Consider the following 26,691-nt stretch of genomic DNA (forward strand, 5'->3'; position numbering starts at 1 on the left):
CGTAGTGTCCCGACTGCTCTTTGTTATTGGCATGACTTCCAGGTAGGAGCCCTGTTCCTTTGAGATGTTCTTTTATATTGGACCAACTCACTCTAAAAACAATAAATTCATCACTATAATCTATGTGGGTTCTCCCTCTAAGTGTCCAGAGCGGCCCTCCCTGCTGCTACTGGGGGATGAAAAAGGAGGAGTCCACCTCATGCGCTTCCTGAGCCCATCTAAAGGTCTTTTCAAGAATCCATCCAAGAAAGAGAACAGCCCACAGAGGATCTTTTTCCCAGTGAGCTTGGCCTCATCTATTGAATTACTAATCTCAGTCCCTGGCTCCTGTGGTGAAATGTGTCACTTGGACCCCAGTAGTAAATAGCATTGCAGCAATGACATGCACATGTTGTTTATACTCCAGTTTGTACATAAGCATTTATTGTTATCCATTGTGATAACAGGACCTGGGTGAGCACAGCAGCATGGTCTCCTACCGTCACATCCCCAACATCCACCAGGAACCAATCAACAGAGTAATGTTTGAGCCCAGCACCAACGTTATCATGACCTCATCAGAAAGTGACACCACCTCTGTGGTCTTCATGAATTTGACACTGAAGCAGGAGCCTTATATTTGGAAATTTAAGCAGGTAACTGACGTTGCAGTATAGTTTTTCCTGATCTGACGTTCAAATGGTTATTATGCATTTTTTCTTCGTTATTATCATTAGTAAATATAACAGCCTTTACCTTATTATTTGGGTTAGACTTAGACTATAATGATGGTTAGTATTCATTAGTAACATGTATGTTTATGTGCATCAGATGCCTTTTTCCATTTACTCTTCTATAAACAGTAGTATGAGAAAGTAAAATGTAAAAGAGCAAGAAGATAGAGTTAGGATTTCTGTCATAATACACTTTTGATGTGGATCCAGGTCAGACAAAGATGTGTGGGTCACAGCTTTGGTCTGAGTGACACTGACCTAACTGGGTGGGTCGAGGTTTGAAAATCAACTTTCGCTCTCACTCTGAATATCTAAAGTTGCAGAAAAATTGGGAATATCCTTATGCCTCTAATGCTATATTACATAACTCATTCACCAAATTACCCATTGACAGTTTCATGAAGAAGAATTGTGAGACGTCAAGTTACTATTTCTAAAGTTGACTCCCGCCCAGCATGCAGGGGCAGCCCGTGCCACTGACTGTGGAGAAAAGAAGTAATGCTGCTGCACAAAACATTATTAAAGTGGGTGGTGATGCTTCCTGTTATTCAGAATGGATTTTTTGCACAAGCACACTAATTTTATACTGCAATTAACTGTCTGGACATTTTAACAATGAACCCACCCAAACTCATGAAACCAGTTAACTTGATTTGTGTCATTAGAAGGGGCTATGCTTTGCAACACAGAGCCACGGCACAACAAGTTCACGTACATTTCTGTTTACAAGAAGCAACATCTTCTGTATGCCATGTGTCTTTTTTGTCTCATTTCAGGGAGCTAAATGCTTTAACTATAGTGAGTCTCTGCAGTTGATGGTCACAGGAGGTTGTGACCGAGCAGTCAGACTGTGGACTCGATTTGTGGCCGCACGTCCTGTTGCGACACTGCTGGGTCACCGCACCACTGTACTGGATGTTGCAATCTACCAGCCTGTTGGGCAGATCTTCAGCTACTCCAGAGATGCTGTGAGTCATTAAGGAAACATAAAGTTAATTGCTTATCATATAAAATCAGACAACAGCAGAGCTTGTGTAATGAAGTGATGTTTGTTCCTTTGTCAGGAGCTGAGGGTTTGGGACATTTCCAGCCATCGCTGTCTGAAAACCGTCTGCCTGCATTTCCCCTGCCAGCAGCCAGGTCGGATCCCTGAACACGGCAACTTCCCCTTCCTGTTGCTGAACCCTCCTCTAGCTGAACAGTCTCATTTAGTGGTGGCATGCAAAGACTACCTGGCGCTGCTCAGTCTGGCCAAAACAAGAAGAGGAGGGGGCGGATGGTTGACGGATGAAGGAAGGGAAGCTGGACCACAAACACAAAGTGGTCCTGCCCTCACCTGTGCTCTGTACAACTCCACTCTAAGACAGGTGGTGACTGGACATGCTGACTCATCTGTGTCTCTGTGGGACGTAGAGACAGGGAGGATGCAGCTCCAGATCTTGAATGCTCATGGAGAAGATGAACTCACCTGCATGGCACTGGACTCCTCCCACAGAAGACTGATCACTGGGGCTCGCTGTGGCACCATCAAGGTTTAATACCACCTCCTCTCACTATCAGTTTGTACAACAGTCCTGTTATTTTGATACAGTTTGATACGGGTGGTGTATCTAAAGTTGTTGATGCGAAGACCCTCTTGTGATCACTCCCTGAGCAGGTGTGGAACTTACTCAATGGCCTCAACTTGCACAAGCTGGAACCTGTCACCGACTCTGAAGTCACTGGCTTGGCTTGTCTCCATGACAACCAGCTGCTGGCTGTGGGATGGAGCCAGCAGATCGTTCAGTACGACATTGCTGCTGCCAAGGTAAACTCAAAGGTGCTTTAAATTGATAATCCACAGCAGTTTCACACAGTAACTTAACACCAGGCTGAACTGCAGTGTTTCACTGCCCTCTCTGGGTGAAGTCTTTCTTTTAAGCCTCTTTCACCTCTGGTGTGGTTGGATGTGGTCACAGGTGTGCTTTGTTGCACCTGCAACCGCACAGATGATATCGCAGGGTCCCGGAGTACACCTGCATGTCACTGCAACTAAGTGAGATATGAAAACCCAGGAGGTGAGCAACAACAAGATTTTCAGAGAGTATTAAGTCACTCTGCTTAGAACTGATGCGATAAGATAATCATTTAATCTGGCATTCCAGGTCCTTTTGTTATGGTTCTTTTTCAATTAGAAGACAAGAGACAGGACAGTAAAGGTAGTTTGTGAAGTCTTTTTTGTAAACAAACAAAATTCTACACAGATTAACTGTTGCATTAAGTACAAGCCAAATTCCAAAAAAGTTGGGACCTGTGTAAAACATTAATATAACTTGCTAATGCTTTCTAACACAGGGGTGGGCAAACTTTTTCACTTGTGGGCCACAAAGGGTTCTAAAATTTGACTGGGGGGCCGGACCAGGAGCAGATGGATGGAGTGTTTTGGTAATCCACCTCATAAGAGAAAATAAAATATCATGAGATATGTAGAACACATGTGCTTTAATTTCAATTGAAAATGAACAAAAGCATTACAACTAAATATCTGTCTTTGAAGTCCCACAGAACTGAGCTATTTATTGAAATTACTCTTTTTATTATTTTAAAGCACTGAAAGTTGTGTTATCCTTAAGGATATTATCATCATCAGTCTCCTCCTGACTGTCTTCATTTAAAAAACGGTAGGAGATGCAGGTCTACTTGTCCTCTCCTTCTATTCAATCATCCCTAATGCCAAAACTCAACAACGAGCAGCGCGAGGACGGAACACTGACAACGCGCCAGTATGTGGAGCGCGTTATATTTGATCGCGCTGCATTTGCGCACTTGGTTTTGAGAACGTACGTGCACCTGAGCACCACATATGTGCATCCCTTAACAGACAGAACAAATTAGTTTCAAATGCATTTTTTACATAACACAACGGAGAAACGTACTTTTAATTTCAGTGGGAACAGTGTTGTTGGTCTCCCTTTTTATCCAGCGCATCAAAGTCTGGAGTCAGTTTTCTTGCTGTATCATAGTCTTTAAACACCGCCTGATCGGTGTTCAGTCAAAAATATTTAGTTGTCCACTCCTTATTAAAAACTGGACATTCTTAGCTCCGCTCATCTTTACAGAAGGGCTGAGGGTCGAAGAGTAAAGCGCAAACGTGGAGTAATACGCTTCACCTCAACAAAGCTCAATGTATCTAGAGTGCGCCATCTATTGGGAAAAAGCCAGAATTGCAGTGAAAATAAAACATTAACAAGGTTTATTGATATAATTTGTTCAAGTTCGGCGGGCCGGATTAAATTTTGTAACGGGCCGCATATGGCCCTCGGGCCGTAGTTTGCCCATGCCTGTTCTAACATATACTCAACTGTAAACAGTACAAAAACAATATATTTAATGTTTTACTTCATCCACTTCATAGATTTTTGTTAAATATCTGTTTACTCTGAATTTGATGCAGCAAACAAGTTGGTTGAGGAGCAACAAAAGACTGGGAAAGTTGTGGAATGATCCAAAAACACCTGTTTGGATCATTCCACAGGTAAACTGGTTGATTGGTAACAGGTGAGACTATCATGATTGGGTATGAAAGGGGCATCCTGGAAAGGCTCAGTCATTCACAAGTGAGGATGGAGCGAGGTTCACCACTTAGTGAACACATAATTATATAAAGGACGTTACTACATGGTCTCAGGAATGCTTCATAAAACCGCTGTTGGTGAACACAGTCTGCTTGTAAGTGGTTACATTCTGTTTTTATCTACCTTTCACATAGTGCCTCAACTTTGGAATCGGTGTGCTACATTCTCAACACATAATAAACATGCTGAATGCATTACCTCCCTTTGAAAACATTCGCAAAGCCCATGTTTGAGGAATTTGAAACTTTTTATGTATATTTCTGGCCGGCAGTCTTCTTCGTCTTCCTTGCTTTTGTTGGCGCATTGCTGCATTTCTTGGCACATGAACACAATCGGCTCAGTGGAATATGAAACCATCAGCAGGCCTGTACATCATAGGGACCCACTCCTAAAATCATTTCCTCATACTACTACGACCGGTGAAGACCTCCAAAGGGTACCTCGCCTATCAAACCTGAAGCAGCGTGGAGAACAGTCAGTGTGACTTGGACAAAGAACACAAATGAAATCATGCAAAAAAGCAAGACATTTTTTGTGCATGTCTGTAAAGTCTTTCTCAGAAAATCACAGCATTAAACACATGACAAAAGCTTTTGAATGACAGGTGATTCTGAGAAGTGCAGCACACACGTTCACTAATGGCCGAAAAGCTTAAATATGTCAAGATGCACACATCAAGAAGGCTTAGCCTTCTCACTTCTGCCCGTCCACAAGTTCTTCCCCAGATGTTGAATGCTGGATGATGAGTTCCACACAAACAGCTGTCACCATAGTGACTAATCTGGTACAGACTTAAAACACTGCATCATCTTAAGAATGCTGACAACAGTTTGAGCTGAAAAAGAATTTTCACCTTAGAAAATATTTCCTGAATTAGTGGCACAAAACACGTAGTTCCTGTAAATCTGTGATATCTTCAAATCAGACCTCTTCTGTCTTTATATTACTAGTGAAAAAGATGTCTTTTCAGAGCATAAAACACACACATCCACCTGCACATTCATACATGCTGACACTAAGGTCTCAAGAAATACAGATGAAGTATTGGCAGTGCCAGTATAAACACCAGCATGGCCTACAAAGTGAGACAAAAGTGCAGGTGTGCAGATGTGCATATTTTTACACCTCAGATTCCTGTGTTAGATTTTACCTTTCAACCTTTAACCGCCGTCTGCTCCGCGGTCAGATTCGAAGGCTACAGCAGTAACATTCAGTATTCACGCTTCTCCAGCGAATTCTCCATCCTGTTTGTGCCCACTCATAACGTTCCTCACTGTAAAGCCCCACGGTGTCAGCAGAGTCAGGCTGTTCAGAAGGCATTTCAAGGCAAAAAAAAAGTAAAGTGAAATAAAACGCAAGGACATTTGCACACGCACCTGGCGAGATCAAAGAAGTCTGTGCCATGCAAGACGTCTGCACCAGTGCGTCCGACAGGCCGAGCTTCCAGCATTTTAAAGAGCTGACCACAACATTGTAGCCCAGAGGTGTAAACAAAAGCAGTAAACCAGAGAAGGAAATGAAGCTACTTTGCACAAGGCAACACAAACAATTACACGTTATTTCAGACCATTTGTAAACTGTCACACAGAGTTTTACAATTTCAGCCAGCAAGCTCATGCGCACAGCAGAGCCAGAAGGCAACACGGCGTACATTTTTATAATCAATACCACAATAAAAAGCTTTGATGTTGTTTACTATTTACACATGTATGTGCATATACTGTACCTACAGGATGTATTTGTAAGAGCAGACATGTCGTGGAAGTCCAGCGGCGTCCACAAATCAGACATCTTGGCTGTGTGTCAGTGCCCTGCTCTGGGGGTCGTTGCCACGGCGAGCCACGGCGGAGAGGTCATTATCTGGAGGCTGGAGACGCAAGGACCGCTGTTCCATCTGCAGAGGCCGACAGACAGAGGGTGAGGAAGCTAAAAATGTGTAAATCGCCAAAGGTTGAGCACTGCTGCTTTGACAGCGTGCCAATGTAAACTCATTCCAAGTACGGCAAACATTTTCTCCCCGCTTCATCCATCACTTGTGACATCATAAACACCTCTGAGCAGATGTGAGGAACCTCGCTGTACCCTCCTCACAGATTCTGACACGATCAAACCGATGGTTCTATAGTTATCGCTCTCCAGCATTCTCCATTTATTACTCTACAAAAATGCAAAAATACTCCAGTACACTACAGAGGAAAATATTGCACTTTTTACAATGCATTGTTAGAGGTGAAATCAGTGGTTCCCTTTTTGGTTTGTGACTCAGAAACATCTAGTTGTCACGTTCAAGAGGTAAAATGATCCAACATGCAGAGTTATTCATTGTTATTGTTTGTTTTTTTCTGCTTGTGTGCATCCAGAGCGGCGCCCCCTGTGGACAGCCTCTTGTTCCTGCAGCATCGAGCTGGCAGCAGAAAGCTGAGAAACAGAGGGGTCCTGGTCTCATCGCAGGCCGGCTGCCTCTGCTTTTGGAGCATCACTGGGCAGACGCACACTTACGGTGAGTAGGGTGGGTGGATGTAGGGTGGATGCAGAGAGTGTCAATCAGAAGAACTGAAATGTTAAAAGATGTGAATTTAAAACAGCTCTCCGACCGTATGAGGGAGGTGGAAGCACCAAAGCGTACGAGCAGTTGACAAGCAACTGTCAGCTTCAATGATCCTCCCGTGAGATGGATTTACAAACAGCCAGAGCAGTGACAGTTAGACTGAACTGTCGACTTGGCCTCACGCCTGTGCCATTCCTGGCAGCCCACAACTATGTCTCTTTCCAGATCCCATCTGTGTTTAGTGGTGTGGGATTCATGCACTGTGACCGCTGCATATGTGTACGATCATGCATGGAAGTATGAGTGAGCCAGAGGGCATTTGTGTGTGCGTGTGTGTGTACTTGTCTAGCAGAGAGGAATTTGAGAGTGTGACATAGGAGGGAGATGTGTGACATAACAGAAAACAGTGCAGGGTAGCAATTTGTCTCAGAAGTACATTTGTCATTTAAGTCCAGACTGTATTGAAACTGGCACAGAATCTGGCTGGAAATAGATCTGCTCGCATGCAACTTTGCGTGAACCTTGAAGAACCATCTAGATGATGAAAACCCATTTAGATGCAACTTCTTTATCTTTGGAAAAGTGCATGTGTACAGTTCAGTTTTTTTCCACCTCATCCCAGGCCAGTTCTATGCCCCGAAGCAGCCAGGTGAGCGTGTGCTGAGCCTGAGCTCAGATCAGCCTAAAAACACGGTCCTGATCTCTGGAGACACAGCAGGCTGCCTTCAGATCTGGGACATCTGTCACTTTGCACTGGACAGCCAACACGAGGTGAGGATGTGCGTGCACTGTAGTATACTGTATGTAGTATATTTGTACAGTACATCCCCATATGTCTAAGGTGTGCTCTTCCTGTGCAGCCAGCATGTGAGCGGCCTCCTCTGCTGCAGTGTTGGAAGGCTCATAAGAGAGCGTTAGTGAGCGTGGAAGTCCTCGAGGTGGCCGACAGATTGTTCGTCCTCATAGCCTCAGCTGACGGCTCTGCTGGACTGTGGACGAAAGACGGAGAGCATGTGGGTTCTTTCGGGCAGGAAGTGATGTGGAATATCACTGAGCCAGCTACTTACCGGAGGTGAGGTTCATGAGCTTGTGTCTGCTGCACTGGAGCATGTGTCAGTTAATAGGACACATGAAAAACAGTCACAAAGGGAGCTTGGAGACGGCAGTGCATCCATGATTAAATCATAGTAAATCATAATATATGACACCAAATTGCATTAGTAGGGAAACAAAACATGTCAAAATCTGAACAAAAACTATTTTCTTAGTTGGCAAATTTGCTGAACTCATTAAGGGTTAACAGATCAACTCTGTGTCGCTCAGCGGTGTGCTAACTCTTCCATGATTGGTGCATTGGAGGCCATAAATGCTAAAAATGGCTGCACACATGCTGCCTGTGAGGCATATTGGATTATACAGGCCAAAATTTGAGGATGATGTGTGCAAACATGGCAGCCATTCTGAGATTATATCGTTCAGTTCTGCCACTACATAGCAGAGTGTATGGGACATGGTCCAAACAAATAATGATGTCAACAGTGAGCCCTGAATGGTTTGTGCCAAATCTAATATGGAGAATGTTCTGTAGAGGAGTACGTCATGGTTGAGATCTTCCCCTAAAAGAAACTTCCCTCGCTGTTTCCACAGGCGTTTGAGTCTTTAATAGAAACTTCAGTTTGGTTAAAGGTCATAAACTCTGGCTTGGCCCAGGCCCTTCGCTGTGTGCTTGACTGTATTTCTGTCACATGTTGGGTAAAGGAAAGAACACTCCTAACTTAAGAGGATAAAGTGAAGTGAAAAACAGAGTCAGCGGGTGCTTAGATACGGATATTTAATACGCATATATAACATTATGGTTTACGTCTTGTGAATACGTGCAGCTGATGGCTGCTTGTGGTCTCTTAATTAAGATGTACCACATGGAGGATCTTATTGAAACTTAAATTATCGGTTGTGGTGATTTAGTGTGTGTTTTAGGAAGCGGGTGAGAGAGAAAAAGTTAGCGGTCTAAAAGTCAACTTGTCTCCCATACTCACTGTCTGTTCGTCATTTCCTCTGTGGCTTCTGATTGGTCAACCACCCGCAGACCGCTAGACAACATTTCAGTGTCTCTCCTGTAGCTCTCACGTAAATGTATAATTCTGTTTGCTACACCACATTGGTCCAGAATGAAATATCTCAAAAACTATCAGATGGATGGCAGTGAAATATGGTACAGACGTTCATGCCCCCCTGAGGATGAACTGTAATAGCTTTGTTGAGCCCTAAACTCTTCTTCTAGCGCCACCATCTGGTCAAAGTGTAACTTAAATTTCATTTTTTAACAAAAATAGTTTAGTTTAGCAAAACCCTGCAAAACTAATGACATTCCCATCAGCCTCAGCTGCACTATGTGTTACTTTTAATTAGCAAATATTAGCATGCTAACACACTAAGGTAAGATAGTGAGCATGTTAGCATGTTGTCATTAGCATTATTTTTAAAGTGCTGTGCTTCAGAACAGCCGCACAGAGTTTTAGCTATAACTTACCCAGTTTTTAACCAGTGGGTAGATACTGTAACTGCACACTACATCATGTTTTGGTAATTCATAAACAAGACACATCCCAAATGACATAACATGACTTAACATAGAGGCTGCCAAATATCTACTTAAAACTCTTTGTAGTCTCATTTCACCACAAATGTCTCGAACCATTCAGATGTCATCTAAAAATCTCATCAGTGCAAAGTTGCTCTGTGGGCTCCTTTTAGCTTGTGCTTCTCCATTCATGGAGCTCAGATTATATGTTGGAATTATAATCAATCAGTTTTAATTTGCTAAATAAAGCAGTCCTAAAATGCACACATGCTCACAGACAAACACACAGAAGAGCACACACAGTACTCAAGTGCAGGCCAGCTACACCACAGAAATGGAGAGCAGCTACAGTTCTGGTTTAAATCAAATCTAACAACAAAACACTCACACAGATATTGGACTCTGTGACAAAATATCATCCAGCAGAGATCACTGATCAAAGCCCCGTCTAGTTCACTGACATGAACAAAAAAGCAAACCTGTCCCGGGAAACCTGTCTAATCTAAAGTCAACAGCTTTGTGTTTGCTCAAGTGAGTTCCCGTCAGAAAAGAACAACATCTTTTCTGACATCCACAGGACGACGCAGAGGAAGCTGAAAGAAGACGAGGAGGAGAGGACTGAAAGTAACGACATGGAGCTCTGCAAAGTCACAAGTCAACCTGACCCCACCAACAGAGGTCAAACCTCTCAGGAGGAATGTTGCTCTGAAGGTATCTGTTCAGCGCAAACAGGTGTTATGAGGGGCTGCACACACACACACACACACACACACACACACACACACACACACACACACACACACACACAGATGACCCAGGCCATCTCCAGTCACATTTGGCTTTGTACTGGGAATGTCCCTTCCAGCAATCACCACTTTCGACAGGATCCCTCTAGACTTGTGTATGGGGGTGTGCGCGCGTGTGTAGCTGCTGCTGCTGCAGATACTCATGAAAAGGGTTTATACGTTCAGGTCAGGATGGCCTTCCAAGCTAATTAAACCTGATACTCTGATTAAATCATGGCCAATTTCACCACGTTATGAAGAGGCGAGTCAGAGCATTCTTCACATTCTCCTCCCCTGAAGTCTGGAGCTCAGCTCAGGAACATTTGGGCAATGTTCTGCTCCAGAGACGCAGGCCAGATAAAAAAAAAAAAAATTAAGTGCACAAATGCTCAAGGTTTTGTGTGTGTGTATGTGTGTGTGTGTCTGCAAGACATTTCCTTTCCTTTCACTGTCTGCCTGTTACTCTGAACTTGCCAAAATAAGCGATTAGCTGTGCTCTCTCAACAACCACACCCAGGCAGACACAGCTATGTACACACACACACACACACACATTTACTAACTTTGTCTCCTGTCATCCACTTCAGCTTCATCCCCCAGACCACCAGAGAGTGACCACGAGCAACCTCAGCAGCCCATGGTAAACACAATCAGCAGCAGATGAGTGTAAACACTGTGCAGGACCACTCACGCACACTTGTTATTCTCATCTCAATTGTCTACTTTTCCCTCCCTCCATGAACGCACATCCATTCAACTATTTGTGTGTGTGTGTGTGTGTGTCAGTATCTGTGTGAGGACTTTTGCCAGACGGTAGCGCCGTGTCACCAGAGGAGACGTTGGCTTGATGACAGCAATCACTGCTGATTGGTTGCTTTCATCCCATCAGACTCTGGTCCTTAAGGTGAATGTCATACTAATTCCTGGATCCTTTCCATTCTCTCCTCCTCCTGTGGCTTGATCAATACCTGATCTTTATGCTGACGGATATTTGGGTCATATTCCTATACTTTGATAAGTTTGATTACGCACATATATTCTGCTAATAGTTAGATTACATGCATATGCTTGCGTTAATGATAGTTGGATCCAACATTGAACTATTTAACATGCATATGCTTACGTTAATGATAGTTGGATCCAACATTGAACTATTTAACATGCATATGCTTACGTTAATGATAGTTGGATCCAACTATCATTAACGTAAGCATATGCATGTAATCTAACTATTAGCAGAATATATGTGCGTAATCAAACTTATCAAAGTATAGGAATATGACCCAAATATCTGTCAATGCTCTATCAAGTGAAATCTTTTTCATTGAACTAGTGATCAACAACAATGCGAAAAATGGTGCAAATGAACTCAGAAACCTAAAGAAATAACTTGCCATTTTTGGGAAACATGCCTTTTTGCTGTCTTGGCAGCAGTTAGAAGAGATTGATACCTCATGTCTGTATGGTAAATAAGAAGCTACAGCCAGCAGTTTCCAGTCTCTAAGCTAAGCTAAGAGTATTTCCCAAAATGGTGACCCACTGCTTAGAAAGCATCTATTAGCTATGCATGTTTCCCTTGTATTTGTGAAACAGCAGCTTCACATTTCCCTGATTGTTGTAGTTCTTTTATCAGCAGTGTTAAATGTCCTGATACTTGAGACTGCGGCTTTGTGCTGAGCTAAGCAGACTGTCTAGCTTCAGAATGAACAGATAGATATGAGAGGTGGCATAGATCCTCTCGTACAACTCCTGGCAAGAAAGTGAATAACTGTATTTTAGAAAGTGTCAAACTAGTCATTGAACTATTTAATTTGTTGTGCAGAAAGAACGCAGAAGTTGCGCAAATGAGCTAACAAGCTTAAAACTGATCCTTTTGTACCAGCATGAAGGATGTTGTAACTCCAAGCAACGGTACTGTGAGTAATTTTCCAAAGAGGAAATGACACATCCCTCATGTTACAAATGATAACTCATGCACAATCAAACCACGCCCTTGCTCAATGCAGCACACTTAGCGGATTTGCTGCTAATGTCTGACTTGGTCTGGTATGACCAGTAGCTCGTGGTGGCTAATGTTAGCTAACGCTAGCAGACTTTATATTGCTGTGTGACTGACATCAGCAAGACTTTGACTTCTCACTGCTTTTGCTGCTATATAGCTACATCTTAGCATTTCCGTTTTAGCATCCCATTCGCTTGTTATTGTGACACAAAGCGGCTGCTGTTCAGGAAAAGTTACATAGTCTCGCCAGTTAATAAACTTTATTTCATCAGCTCGCCATCTACAACAGTCATTTTACCTGGCTGCTGTGCTCGACCTAGTTCTGGACAGTGGCATTTTATTTTTGATGTGTCATGTAAATGCTCTACAGTGGGAGTGTTTATTGTTGTCGGTGGTAGTCTGGGTTTGTCGACATCCAGTAGTGGCCAGCAGAAAAGTACTGGTCAGCACACGCAACTATAAACAGCTCGATCAATTCTGGAGGAATGTAAGGCCACAGTTCCGCTTCCTTTCGCCCTGGAGCTATGGCTGTAGCGCTGCATGGTCAGCCAGAAGTTGTCCAAAAAAACATGATGGATGGGAAGGGATAATGAAAGAGGGATAAAAGACGTGAGAGAGAAATTCCGCCATTCTATTTTTGATCCATCTGATGGGAAGAAACCTGATTTCTTTCCTTTGAGTGTTTGCATGCATGTCTTTCCCACTTCCTCCTTTTCTTTTGTCTCAGCTGCTCTGAATCTGCCTCTTGATCTCTTCCTCTGCTGAGCGTCTTCATCCTCTCTCTATCGCCTTCTCCCAACTGTGACCTCATCCCTTTATATTGTGCGAGGCGCTGCCACACTGTGCATTCGCAGCCTAGATATGGAAGAGGCTACCCCTGTAGCTGCCAATTCATGTGGAGTGACCTGCTGAGAGGTCAAAAAAAGAAGTTCATAAGACCTCCATCGATCCATCTCATTGCTTTAGATGTTTGTAGAAGGAAGAATGTCAGAAATGCCTTGATGCCTCTTCTCTCTAAACTCTGCTCCATATTTATGAAAATTGTTTTCTGAACCCGAAGCTGAAATGTCTGTTCCTCATTTTCCTCTTTTTTTTTTTTTAACCCATATTCCTTTTTCAGGAGATGCCTTCCCCGCTGAGGACTTAACCACAATCCCCTGGGTGCAGAATCAGAGTCTGACTGGCAGCAAAAGGCTCAGCTCGCAGCATCTGGAAGGAAAAGTGAGCTTCTTACCTGTCCAGTCAGATATAAATGCTTCTCTGCTCTCCTTTTATTTTATGAAGCTATGTTAAAACTGTAAATTAAATATGTCTGTTTAAATATGTCATATGAACACTGTGCTGGCAGTATTTCCTCCTCTAACCAGCCGCACTAACTCTTCTGAACAACTTTGTTCATTCTGTTTTCACTGGTTTTTCTGCACTGTTGCATTTAGGTTTTTTCTAATTCGTTTTTATTCATTCCAGTCTCTGCTCACATTTCCCGATGTTGCTCTATTTCCTACTCATCTCTTCTTTAAAGGAATATTTTTGACATTTGGGGTAATACACAGCAGTTGGCTATCCTATCTTAGCATAAAGACAGAAAATAGGAGGGCGCTAGCTAGCTTGGTTCTGTCCAAAGGTCTTAAATCCTCAGATTAACACACTATATGTTGTTTAATCCACACAAGAACTGAAATGTAAAATTGACACGTTGTGGTGTTACAGTGTTTCATGTGGTTGTGTGCTCTCTATGCTATTTCATGGCTGGCTGCAGTCACTTCCTGAAGTCCTGTCATCTAGCAAAGACCCCAGGAAGTTGCTGCATCCATCCACATAGTTGAAACCACAGTGCTGGATATCAAAACTTTTCCAAATAAACCAATCAAAGAGCTGTTTCCAGGTCTCCTGCTAAGCCAAGGGTTGTTCCAAAAATGGTGATCTGCTGCTTTAAAATCATTCGCAGCTATGCATGTGCCCCTTTTAGTTGTGAAACAGCAGCTTCACATTACCCTGATTGTTGTACTTCGTTTATCAGCATTTCTTTTTATCAGTTTCCTGATATCTGAGAATTCTGGGTCATTCAGACGCACATCACGACAAACAGATATCTGAGCTATCACATGCATTTATCTCACACCCTGCACTCATCATCACAGTTCTGCTGAATTGCACGAATTGGTGACACAAGACTCATTGCCCTATTTTTTCTCGTTCTTTTTCATATTCGATTTTGCATGCGCTCGCCTGCTCGTCTTTAAAAGCCGGGTTATTTTAGGCACCAGTTTGGATGTTTTAGTGGGGGAGGAAGCGAGAACAGCGCCCTTTCTTAAGTTTGTGTCTCAGGGATAAATACAAACAGACACAGCTGGGACAAACAGGGCAAGTCACCGAGTCTGCGCTTTTACCCCCTCAGACATCTCTAAATTAACACCAAAGGTGATGTGTTGTCAGATGCCCAACCAAAAGTACATATTTTTACTTTTTGTAATCTGGAATAAAGATTAAATGGCACATGCATTTTTCAGTTTGTTGTCCCTCAGGGTCTACAGTGGGATGTTTTGTTTTGTTTTTTTTATTTTCCTTTTCAAAGTCACTTTGAAAATACAGTTTCGAGGGACCATGTACCACCAACAGAAACAATATGGAAAGCTCATTCAGTTGGGACAAAAATGGCTTCCGCTTGTCTAAAAGCAGGTATTTTTTACAGCATGCATTTGGGTCAAAAGAACGACTAAAGCGTCTCTTTTTGTTTTTGTAGCTGTGGTCCTCGAAAAAAACCTTATAGGAGGCAGTCACCCACTTAGCCTGTCTGTCTGTGTGTGTGTGTGTGTGTGTGTGTGTGTGTGTGTGTGTGTGAAGGCAAAACAGAAGCTCTTGTGCAATCAGGCTAAATAGCAGGTTAAAGCTTCCTTTCGCTAATTTCCAACATCAGACTTCTCTCAGCCTGTTTTCTCTTCAGAGTGGATAAAACACCCTGGAGAACAACTCTCAGACATTAATTCGTAATTTCGCCAGACTTCCCCACACAAACAGACACACACGCACACACACCCAAACAGACGACAGATGTTCCAAAATACCACAGTAACAACAGCGCAGATGCAGGCTGGGAAATGCCCTGTGAGATCTTCATTGCTTCGGTATAAAGCTGCTTAGGGCTTTTAGAGCCGAAATGGGCAACAAGCTGCGATCGTAATTTATACGCTGTATGTTTTCTCAGGAATCAGAGAGGGGGAGAGTAAAGAAAAGGTGGCCTGTGAACGAGGGGACGTGTTATTTTTCCCTGTGTGTTTCCTCATTTCAAGTTGTGCAAGAACTCGTATTTTTTTTTCCAGCGCTGCCTTTTCTGAACTTGCGTCTCTTTGTAGATCAGCGTGACAGGGAGAAGAAAGTGAGGGATTCATGTGTGGGAACTGCAGCTGGAGGGAAAGTGCAGCTGGGAATTTTTGCCTGGAGCGAAACTGACTGGAGGTCTGTGGCGAAGTAAGGCAGAGACGGAGAGGAGAAAGGAAAAGAGAGGAAGGCACAGAGGTAGCAAAGGATGACAGAGGAGGAGAGAGGTTTAGAGCAGGGGTGACACGAAGCGTGGGATGGGAGGAGGAGAGAAGATCTGATGAGATGAAGTGGACTGTGCTTAATGAGGTGGAGCGAGGACGAGGCTAGAAGATGACAGAGGGAAGCGCCTTCTTGGAAAGAAAAAGGGACGTCAAGGCAAGTCACACACTATTACACAAACACCTGTGATTCTACACTCGCAGTCTTCTCGCTTCTGCTTCTGTCCCCAAGTGTGTGTATGTGTGTGTTTTCTCCAGCCTCATTGAGCTCATTTTCAATCTACTAACCTGTCATTTGATGGTTGTGTACATACCTGCGCATATACACGCCCACAGTGTACACACACACACAAACACACACACACTCCCTCTTTATTATCTCTCTCTCTCTCTCTCACACACACACACTCTCGGTCTCGTCCTCAGAGCAGCAGGTCCCTGGAAGCAGCCAAACTGTCAGTGACTGTTGCAAACACATGCTCGCTCTCAGCTCAGCTCTCTCTTGTTGCTGCCAAGGACGGAGGAGGAGGAGGAGGAGAAGGAGGAGGAGGAGGAGGAGAAGTGAGGCTGGAAGGAACAGAGTGAAACACACAGATAGAGACGAGAAAGAGAGAGACTTGGACCCACCTCTGGCTGCTTACCTCTCGCCTCTGCCTGGCTGGCTGTGTGAGAGGCTGGAGGCAGCCGACAAGTGATGCCTCGCACTCTCCGGAGCAGCACATAGTCCTGACTTTCTTCAGCGTTTTCCTCTCTCTGTGTCAAAGATGAGGAGAGACCGACTCTTCCTAGCCGCGACCCTCACGGCCATCTTCTCTGCTGACCTCTACTTTATCCTGCTGCCCAAGCTGCGGAGCGTGGGGCAAGGTTCGGGGCACTTTTGCTCATGCGGTCCCGACAACCTCACCCTTCCCAGGCACGGGGGTCTCGCCACCCCTCAGCTCTCCAACTGGACTTCTTTGCTGCCCCTGGACTACGCCATGTCTGAACCCACGGATGGGGGCTCAAAGCTGGGGAGGCTGTTTGCTCACCCTCTGTACAACATCCAGACTCCGGTGCTGGAGCCGGAGGAGAGGCTGCTGCAGGTGGAGCAGCTGATGGAGTACTACAGGAGGAAGGTGTCACGTTGGGAAAGGTCAGTTTCTGGCATCGTTTTTCTAGATCTGTCGCTCATTTTGTCCACGGTGCAGTTGTTTTTGCAGCGGCTGAGGGGACTAAATGTGGCATGTTACTCAACTTCATTGTGAAAGAAGTTAACTTTGGCTCAAAGATCTCACTGTTAAAGCACGTGTAAGGGCTGCGGTCAAGGGGCAGGGTCGCTGACATTACGGCCAAACCCACAGCAGACAAACATAAGCACACATCTGTGCGCATAAACACACTTGTGCATTCGCTCGTGATAACAGATTTACACCCACAGACAGACGTCAGGACGTGTAGACAGTTGGTGCGTCATAAAAGTCTAGATGTCGAGTGGGCTGGTGGCAGAAAAACCCTCACAAACATGTCATTCTGAGAGCCCTCGTCTGGAACGCTCTCTTTAAGGTAAACAAGGATTTAAAGCTGCTAAAGCCCATCTTAATCTGTGGGAGCCGTAGCTGTCTTGGCTCATGACGCTGTCTGTCTATCCCAACACAGTGCACTCCCTCTGAGAGATACCGACTTTTTGGGCTCTTACGTCGGAAAATGAGGAAGAAATATGAGCAATAGATCTCCTCTCTCTGCTGCCTTGTAAAAAACAAACTCAAAAAAACAATGGCTAGCCCAAAGGCTTGTTCGAGACTTGCAAAATCTTGATTGGGGCTGCGCAAATGAGCGGCTCAGTTCCATCGTTAAGCTTGTTCATGCTTATAATTAATTTCCTGGTCAACCTGTATCTGTGTGTGTTCTTCCATGCAGACGCTGCGAGACATTTCCACACAAACATTCCCCACTTCCTCTTCGCTATCTTCTGTGTGACTGTGCACTCTGTGGTCTGTGGTCTGTGCTCGTCTATCGGCCTGATTACCCTCTGTCACACCAACTCGTTAGGATGACCGATGAGCAAACTCGCATTTATAGCCCCTCGCTTTATTATCTCGGCGCTCCATCCAGCCCGTGCTGGAGTTTTGTTTGGTTTGGGAGATGACCGTCCCACTCTGTGCGGTCAGCTCTGGCGATGTGGTGTCCCCTCTCGCCACAGCCTTGTTTGTTTTGGTCTCAGATTAGTCTTGCTCAGACTTTAAGTGTAGCAGAGAGGAGAGGAGGTTGTGGAAATTCAGAAGTTTGTTTCAGCTGCTTTTAAAAAACAATAGAGAGCCCATAAGATGACTAATAAAACTGGGCTACACTGGCAAATAAAACAAGTTACACAACAGAGTGTGCATAATGAATTCGATGAATGTCGGCGTCTCTGTGTAGTTCCTTGTATCCTGTTTCGTTTGAAACACATTCTTGTAGCGAGGAAAGCCTGTTGAACGCACTTTGCTGCAGATTTCTGGCACCAAGTGCTGCTCCAAATCTGTGGCCTTTCCAAAATAAAATACTGCCTTTACAAAACGTTGTTAGAAGTGATGCCTGAGCGGCTTTTTTTTTTTTTTTTTTTTTTTTAACTTGGCAATCCAGGCTGAGCAACACCACAGCCAGAGTCCCGGACTCTCTCAGCCGGCTACCTCACTGTTGTTTATGTAACACTGCATTCAAAGTGTGTGAGAGCGCTGTGCGTATCCCAGCTGTTTCCTACCTCTGCTGTCGCTCCTCAGACACATGAAACTCTACATCGAGGCGGCGGCTGCGTCCAACATCACTGTGACTGAACGCGAAATGACCGTTGACCCCGACGCCAGCTGGCTGAAGTTCCACCTGGGAATCAACCGCTACGCTCTGTACTCCCGCGATGACCCTGCTATCCCACAGCTCCTCAAGGAGATGCAGAGCATGATGGTCGTCAGCGCAGGTGATGGATAGATGACAGATGGGGTTTAAAAACATCTGTGTGTCAGTGTGTCAGTGTAATTGCTTGATGTAATTTGGAGTGAAACCTCTGTATCTCAGGTCAAAATTCAGATTTGCCATAAATCGTCTGTGTTCCTGTCCCTCCTGAGAGGTTCAGCTCTGTTTCAGAACAGTGCCGTCTTCATGTTTTGTGCCATAAAGCAACAGAGCAGTTCTCCATTGGATACTGAGTTGCTGGTTTGAAGAGGCTGTTAGAGATGCTTATATTCTGGCTATGTGTCCAAATCCTTGTGATGAAATACTGATGTTATAATGCTACATGCAACTCTGCTAAATGAGTAGCTAACAAACCTTTATCTCTCACAGACTACACTCAAGACGAGAAGGCCCTAAAAGGAGCATGTGATTGTACCCAAGGTATGGTCGATTCACCGCTGAATGGAATGAGGCTTCTACATCTTCGGGTTTTGATTTTCTCTATCTCACGGCGTGTAGCTCTGTATTCTGTGTACAGCGTGTAACAGCACGATTGTTTGATCGCTGACTCGCCCCTTTGTTCCTCTCTTTTTGTTCCTCTCTTTTCTGCCACGCTCAAAGACAAACACACTGCCGCCTTTGTGATAGCGAGCATTTTGTTTCCATTTGGCACCAAAATTCAGATTTGTCGGTCTGTACGAGACACTTGCTCTGGGGCAAAAAAAGAAAAAAAGAAAGAAAGAAGGAAAGAAAAAGCAGTCATTTGCTCGCATTCAAAGGCAGAACTCTTAATTAAATGTTTGATGTCTGCATGCTCTGAGGGAGGCCAACGTTTTCCAGCGCTTCAACCTACACACCAGCCTCCACTTAGACTGTCACCTCCTGCTGTACCTCTGCGCAGCACGCAAGACAAAGCTTCACATGTGGGGATGGATAATTGAAAAAGTGATTTTTAATAGATGTAATTGCAGCAAGGACCTCGCAGACATGGTGGATGCAGTTGCAATGGAGCTAGCTGCAGCAAAATGAACGTTAAAGTTCATTTGGATGGCAAAAGGAGCTCCAGTTTTTCACTATTTTCACTTTTATACATTTGCTTGGTTTCTATGTTATCGCCAGCAACGTATGCTGCTCCCTCAAACTTTCTGTCCTGCGTGTGCCTCACCAGCACAGCGAAGTGGCTGACCACGCCAAACATCATTCACCGCCAAGAAGAAATGCAACAAAACAATCCGTCCCGCCGGGTTAAATTTAACCTCAAAAGACTTTCTCATTATTTCAGTAACCGAAGAGCGACGGGGTTCACCGGCCACAAGGGCTGTTTACGCCAGCTCGGTCCTCTTCTCATTCACTTCCAGAAAAAAAAAAGGTTGTAAACCTTGAAATGATAGTTAGCCATCAATAAACCTGGAGTTACACAGAGCGCAGCAAGGGGGAGGGCATGCGTGGTTACTCTGGCCTACTGCTGTGACATAATATACAGCCAGACGGAGCGACGAGGAACACAAGTCTGCTGAGAGAGCAGAGCACAAGCTGTGTGACCAACCCCCCAATTACTTTATCACAGGGAGCAGGCAGATCTAGAAAATATTCCGGTTTTAACTGGCCTCCGGGGTATTGAGCTAAAAAGCCAAACACTGACTCATTTACCTGATGCTGTTAAATCTTGTCGAACCCAAAGTCAGTTTCTGCCCAGTTTAAAGGAAATGTGGGATATTAAGTTCTCCAGCATCTAGTGTCACTGACCAGCGTAAAGTGTTTTTCTCCGTCTGTGTCTCCGCTGCAGTTGTGAAACCGAGCGGACATCACCTGAAACTGGCTCTGAAGATGCAGAACTTCGCTAAAGCCATGTTCAAACCAATGAGGTGAGGACCGAGCCCACGTTCGATGAGTCTCCCATCTGTATCGAGCGCTGGATTTGTGGTGAAGCACACCACTGTGGTTCTGCAATCCATTTAAAAATATAACACTGGTGTCCATGAAGTCTTCATGAAATGACAGATTAAATAACTTTATATCACAGTACATCATCTCACATCATGTCCTATGTTAGTGTATGTCAGGCTAAATCATCTAGTATCTGATAAAATGATGGTGGTGTTGATTATATACGACAGACTATTGTTACTGACAGCTTGATCTTTGTGTGTGTACGTGTGTGCGTGTGCGTGTGCGTGTGTGTGTCAGGCAGCAGAGGGACGAGGAGACTCCAGAAGATTTCTTCTACTTTGTTGATTTCCAGAGACACAACGCAGAGATCGCCGCCTTTCACCTGGACAGGTGCAGCCCTCCTCTTCACTCACAACGCTCTTTATCACTTCAGCGTTCTTCCTGTTTTCACTATCGTCTCGGTTACGCACCGTCTCTGTGAATTTATGCACCAGTGGCGCTTGGGGGTAATTTTACTTTCTGTTGCACATTTGCCATTTTATTGCTCTCAGTTGCGGCTCTGCTGCACACTGAAGTGCTACAAATTGTTTTTCTTCAGGCGTTTTATTTTAAAGGCACAATCTGTGATGTAAATGTAAAACTGGAAACAGCAGTTAGTTATTAATGGTGTTCAATGCATCGTGAACAGCAGTGTGTATGTTTTAAATTATGGCCGGTTGAAATATCTCAATACTCATTGGATGGATTGGACACACTTTCATGATCCCCCAGAGGGAATCCTGCTTTGTTTGGTGATCCCCTGACATCTCCTCTAGCGCCACCATGAGGTGAATATTTGTGGTTTTGACTGAACTTTCTCCACAGCTATTGGTTGGATTGCTGTTACATTTGGTTCAGACATCATGATAACTAACAAAAATAATTACAATCCCATCATCCTCAGCTGTACTTTGTGTATAGTGCTAATTAGCAAACGTCAGCATGATGACCAAGCTTTGCATCAGCATGTTAGGATTGTCATTGTGAGCAGGTTGGCGTGATGATGCGTGGCGTTTAGCTCAGTGCAGCCTCAAAGTGACGTTAGTTGCTGTAAACTCTCACTGTTGTTGACATTTACATGGTAAAAAAAAAATCACTGAAATGATCAGAAGCTTTCTAATTTATTGTGTCTCAGAACAACGATGATGAAATGAGATTGTAACCTTAAAGAGGCAGCGGCAACAGTCTTGTAGCAGCATACCACTGTTGAAACACGATGCAATCATTAAAAAAAAAAAAAAAAGTTCTCCAACAAATAGATGTAAATTTATACTTCATCTCCTGGTGCCAACAAATAAACCACCCAGCCTACACAGAGATTGCAACATGTCTTCCCGGCCCAGGATTTCCAAACGAGCTGATAAACCACAGTCTTTGGACAAACATGACAACACACACACACACACACACACACACACACACACACAGACACAGACACTCACGTCTTTCTGTAATTGCACATTAGCTCAGGTGAGGTGATTCACTCTCATCTGAGCTAGACAGTATCATTAGGGCGCCACACACGGTGATATGTCAGCGCTTCACCACACAACACAGAAAAGAACAGGAGTGCCACGTCAACAACTCAATCAGTCGCTGTAGCTCCACACGGCGGTTATTATACCGCACGTCTGCTCGTACTCTAAACACGTATTAGCCATGGAAATGTCAGCACTAACAGTTTCTGTCACCAAACGCAAATAAGGCAGACAGATCACGTCTCTGCTCCCTCTGATTTTTCATTTATGGCCGTGTGTTTTGAATGCTGTCTCTCTGTTGTGTCTGCGTCGGCTGCCAGAAGCCCTCATCGTTATCACCGGCAATCAGCAGCTGGGGAACGCTGACGATCTGAGAAACAGCCATCCAGCTCCGCACAGTGATTGCTGTTTGTGTGACATGACTGAAATACGGCTCCCCCGGGGAGGCGTAAGCTCTTGATGGCGTGTGTGAACGCAGCCGGCGAAATGATTGAGCGAGGGGACGGACGATGGGGTATACTCATTGATAAGAATCAGGGAAAAAATGAACTGTGGGTTCGTGTGAAAAGAGGCGACGAGGATAACGATACCATCATCTTCTGAGGGTTCACGTTACATATACATTGAGTTCATGTGGGCTGTGTGAACTGTAAACTTTTCTTTACACGTGAAAGCCAGATAACTCATGTCTGAAGGGGTTTTCCTCCACATCTCATCAACCTGTTTGTCAGGATCCTGGACTTCCGGAGGGTCCCGCCAGTGGCCGGCAGGCTGGTGAACGTCTCAGGAGAAGTCCTCCAAGTCACCCACAACGAAGACCTGCGCGCTGTCTTCTTCACCTCACCAGGTGAAGACCCGATTCACTTGAAGACAGTGGACTGATGCCACTCTGGTGTCTGTGCACTGAGCTAACAGCTACAGCCAGGAGACAGTTAGCTTAGCTAGTTGTGTGTTATATGTTCTTCAGTGAGCTAAGCTAAGCTAAGCTTGTGTTGCTTGTCTGGGTTTATAGATTTTTGGGTGGTAACTTTTGAAAAGTATTGAACAATACTTGCATACCGAAGCTGCTCTCAGTGGATATTTTGTGCCGTTTCTCAATTTTCCCTCGTTTCATTTTACATTTTTATGCCAAACAGTTGGCAACCTGTCTATTCTATGTCGTAACAAAATTACGTGGCCAATATCTGACTTTAACGTCACGCTTTAACGTCCACATATTTTTGCGGAACAACGCACATCAGTACAGACCCGAGCCTCTCTCTGAGTTATTTCGGCTCTGGTTTGATGATTTTTCTGGCCGGTGACGCAGCACAGAGTTGGCGGGAAAGGCAGAGCTGATCAAAAAGCATGTAATCGTATGTGAGCAGGAAACTCATTTTGTATTCCACCATTTTGCTCTGCCTCCCAACAGCGAACAACACGTGTTTCTTCGCCAAGTGTCTGTATGTGTGTAAGACGGAGTATGCGGTGTGTGGGAGCCCCGACCTGCTGGAGGGCTCCCTGTCTGCATACCTGCCCGGCCTCAGCATCGCCCCCCGCATCTCCATCCCCAACCCCTGGATACGCTCCTACACCTTCACCGGGCGAGAAGAGTAAGACCTCTGTACACCACGCGAGGAGTAACGTCTCATTTTGCAGAATGCTCGATCGTATGTTGTCCTGTGTGGCTCAGAGGGACGATTGTTATAATCCTGAGCTACTGTCATGTCTTTTACTGACTATAATCTGACTGCGGTTGAGACTGTTGGTGGCCTCCAGTCAGATTCTGGTGTTTCAAACTAAAAGGCCAGATTTCCCATAAATCCTTCTGATGCTCAGACAAATTGGATGTTCTTTGGTCAAAGGCTTTTCCAAAAAGAGGCGGAGGAGTGTTTTTTTCTTTTCAAATTTCAGCCTTTCTTTATTTCACCATCCTCCCTTTTTGTAACGTATGAAATCAATTTGCACCAGACTTCCTGTTTGGTGCCGTAAATCTGCTGAGCAGGTTTCTCATGAAATCCACCTCAGTGACACAACATAAAGCACAGCACAGAAGCTGCGATCGGCTCAGCTTTTCAGTGATGCTTTTGTGGGTTACATTGTTGTAATAATGCCTCAGAATCTGTGATATACTCCTCTTAAAACACCTTTAAACCGATATCAGAAACATGTACTTGCAGTGAACATTTCCTGGGTCAGAGCTTTCTGAATGATGCCATTCCTGTCTGTTTTTAAAGGTGGGAGGTGAATCCCTTCTTCTGTGACACCATAAAGCAGCTGTATCCCTACAACTCTGGCAACAGGCTCCTCAACATCATAGACATGTCCATCTTCGACTTCCTCACAAGTACTTTGTACCACTAACTACTACTATCAGCTGCAACTCTCAGAAGCACAGGAACTTTTTACTGTCAGAAGCAATCTCCCTTCACATTTCTGTGTGTTTGGCTCTATGTTACAGGCAACATGGACAGGCACCACTATGAGATTTTTACCAAATTTGGGGACGAAGGATTCCTTCTCCACTTGGACAATGCCAGAGGGTGAGATGGAAAGATGTCGTAGAACATTAGATATTATTATTGTGAAATTACACATTGTGGTTTCATTTCCTTGTCACATGTTTCGCTCAGGTTTGGGAAGCACTCTCAAGATGAGATGTCCATCCTGGCTCCCCTGTCTCAGTGCTGCATGTGAGTGTAATGTTTCAGTTTGTGGATTTTATAATGGAGATCTGGTGTCGTTTTTAAAGAAGAAGTGAGGAGAAGGAGTCACTCTTTTCACCCTGCTCAGGATAAAGCGCTCCACGCTGTTACGGCTCCAGCTCCTGGCCCGACCAGAGTACAGGCTCAGCGATGTGATGAGGGAGTCCCTGCAGGGAGACCCTCTACACCCGATCCTGACGGAGCCCCACCTATTAGCGCTGGACCGCAGGTTACAGAAGGTCCTCCGGGTGGTCCAGCGCTGCGTACGGAGGCTGGGCGAGGACGAGGTGATCACCAAAGACTTTGTCAAATCCACAGCGAGACCTCAGGCGGCCACAGAGGTGCAGAAGGTCAGGTAACAGAGGATGAACGGGTCGTCGCTCCTCCTCGTAGAAAGTAGTCAGACTTTATGGTGAAGAGCTGAAGAGCAGTCACCTTGTGAGCAGACAAGGCTCAGGTGGATTTAAGGAACAAGCCATAAATGGAAGATGCTGTGAAATCCTCAAGAGGGGCTTTTCAGAGATGGAAGGAATCTCTTTGTGGAGGTTGAGAACGTGAGTCACTACAGGCCTCAAATTCCTATCACAGAGGGAGCCGTAGCTTTATTTCCTTCTGTTTCTCTTGTGGTCATAAATTCCCCCGAGGATGCGTTTCAGGACAGGGCTCTCACTTTTCATGTGCACCTGCAGCATCAGGGAGGTTTTGGGGTCAAAACATGTCAATTAAGACCTTTTAAGGAACAACTGAAGATAAATTTCACCCGAAAAAAATGGCTGAGAGTGAAAACGAAGCCAGTGTCAATATTTCGTTGATACATGAAGCCATAGTTAATATTCACAGGAGAGAGCTGCGATGCACTGGATCAGTTGTTTGTCAAATGAATGCTGGTGAAAGTAAGATGTGTGCATCCACGGTATGTTATAATTATAAAATAAAGTTATTTTATGTGGTGACACGGTGCGAGTTTTGATTGTAAGTTATCACCTACAAGTAGCAGAAATGTAAGGGTGTGTGAGAAAAGTGCAACCTATCAAACAGCCATTTAGTTCACTCCACCCGGCTTTCCAGACTTGTAATCCTTCTGTCTCATCGGTGTTTAAACAGCTTTACGACGTCACCGTCAGCTAAAACAGGCCGAGACAGAGAAATAACTACCCTAAAGCAACTGTGCCGTATCACACCACCATAACAATTCTGAACCAAGCCAGCTCTCGTCTTAGAAATCTGTGAATGTGTTTTCCTCTGGGAACGTGTCTGAGCTTTGGCCTGTATTGTTTTCTTTGTTCTCGTCCGACAAACCTGATATGTTCCAGCTCTCTGTGTGATGTAAAGTAAGACGGATAACCACAACTATTTTTAAGAGTTTGCAAGTCCTGCCAAAAAAGAGTCAGACACCAACCTGACAAAGCAGACGCGGAGGCTGATAAGCGGCATGATCATAAAGCGTTTTCTCTACCGCAGGTAAATACTTCCATACCACAGCGTTTTTACATAAGCCTTTAAAACAACAGGAAAAAAACAATTTCAAACCGCTGTGGAAAATGAAGAATGACAGATTAGGACATTTTTCCAACTAACAGCAACGATTTTAAAGCAGCAAATGTTGGTGCTTCCCAGAGCCGAGTAGAGTTGTTAATAATTAAGTTTAAAGCTTTTGCTCATTATTTGAAAATATCGCTGCATGGAAAAATGAACTAATTTGCCAAGTCATAAAAATCCTCTTAAAGGAAAAATGGAGTGATATAGTGCATTAGAAACCAGGCAAAGCATGTTTCAAACAATGAGAGTTCACAGAAGCAGAATGGGGAAAGACAACATTTAAAATGTGGGTATAGATTTAAATATAATAGACTTTTATATGGGTTTTGGTGCAGGAATAAGTATCAATTATCGAAAGGCTTTTCAGAACAG

General features: G+C 44.4%; 2 protein-coding genes across 2 annotated transcripts; both read left to right on the forward strand.

Annotated features, from left to right (window-relative positions):
* Window positions 1–1,528: 1,528 nt before the first annotated feature.
* Window positions 1,529–7,951, forward strand: LOC121625372 (WD repeat-containing protein 49). The gene is made up of 7 exons (XM_041963457.1): window positions 1,529–1,681; window positions 1,778–2,245; window positions 2,371–2,520; window positions 6,060–6,244; window positions 6,688–6,827; window positions 7,498–7,646; window positions 7,736–7,951. The coding sequence occupies exons 1-7, from the start codon at window positions 1,529–1,531 to the stop codon at window positions 7,949–7,951; spliced, it is 1,461 nt and encodes a 486-aa protein (XP_041819391.1).
* An 8,313-nt stretch (window positions 7,952–16,264) lies between these two features.
* Window positions 16,265–25,733, forward strand: fam20a (FAM20A golgi associated secretory pathway pseudokinase). The gene is made up of 11 exons (XM_041962374.1): window positions 16,265–16,914; window positions 18,521–18,714; window positions 19,080–19,130; window positions 20,476–20,554; window positions 20,877–20,969; window positions 22,828–22,943; window positions 23,508–23,688; window positions 24,313–24,422; window positions 24,537–24,618; window positions 24,709–24,768; window positions 24,869–25,733. The coding sequence occupies exons 1-11, from the start codon at window positions 16,547–16,549 to the stop codon at window positions 25,137–25,139; spliced, it is 1,605 nt and encodes a 534-aa protein (XP_041818308.1). The 5' UTR covers window positions 16,265–16,546; the 3' UTR covers window positions 25,140–25,733.
* Window positions 25,734–26,691: the final 958 nt, after the last annotated feature.

The sequence above is a fragment of the Chelmon rostratus genome, chromosome 21, assembly GCF_017976325.1.
Source record: "Chelmon rostratus isolate fCheRos1 chromosome 21, fCheRos1.pri, whole genome shotgun sequence".
Classification (NCBI taxonomy): Eukaryota; Metazoa; Chordata; class Actinopteri; order Chaetodontiformes; family Chaetodontidae; genus Chelmon; species Chelmon rostratus.

What these genes read in the sequence shown, in the direction of transcription:
- LOC121625372 (XM_041963457.1), top strand. Translation starts at nt 1,529, where the DNA reads ATGGTCACAGGAGGTTGTGACCGAGCAGTCAGACTGTGGACTCGATTT. An exon ending in CTCGCTGTGGCACCATCAAG is followed by an intron (nt 2,246 to 2,370) that starts GTTTAATACCAC and finishes CTCCCTGAGCAG; the next exon opens with GTGTGGAACTTACTCAATGG. An exon ending in CACTGGACAGCCAACACGAG is followed by an intron (nt 7,647 to 7,735) that starts GTGAGGATGTGC and finishes CTTCCTGTGCAG; the next exon opens with CCAGCATGTGAGCGGCCTCC.
- fam20a (XM_041962374.1), top strand. Translation starts at nt 16,547, where the DNA reads ATGAGGAGAGACCGACTCTTCCTAGCCGCGACCCTCACGGCCATCTTC. An exon ending in GCCATGTTCAAACCAATGAG is followed by an intron (nt 20,555 to 20,876) that starts GTGAGGACCGAG and finishes TGTGTGTGTCAG; the next exon opens with GCAGCAGAGGGACGAGGAGA. An exon ending in ACCTTCACCGGGCGAGAAGA is followed by an intron (nt 23,689 to 24,312) that starts GTAAGACCTCTG and finishes CTGTTTTTAAAG; the next exon opens with GTGGGAGGTGAATCCCTTCT.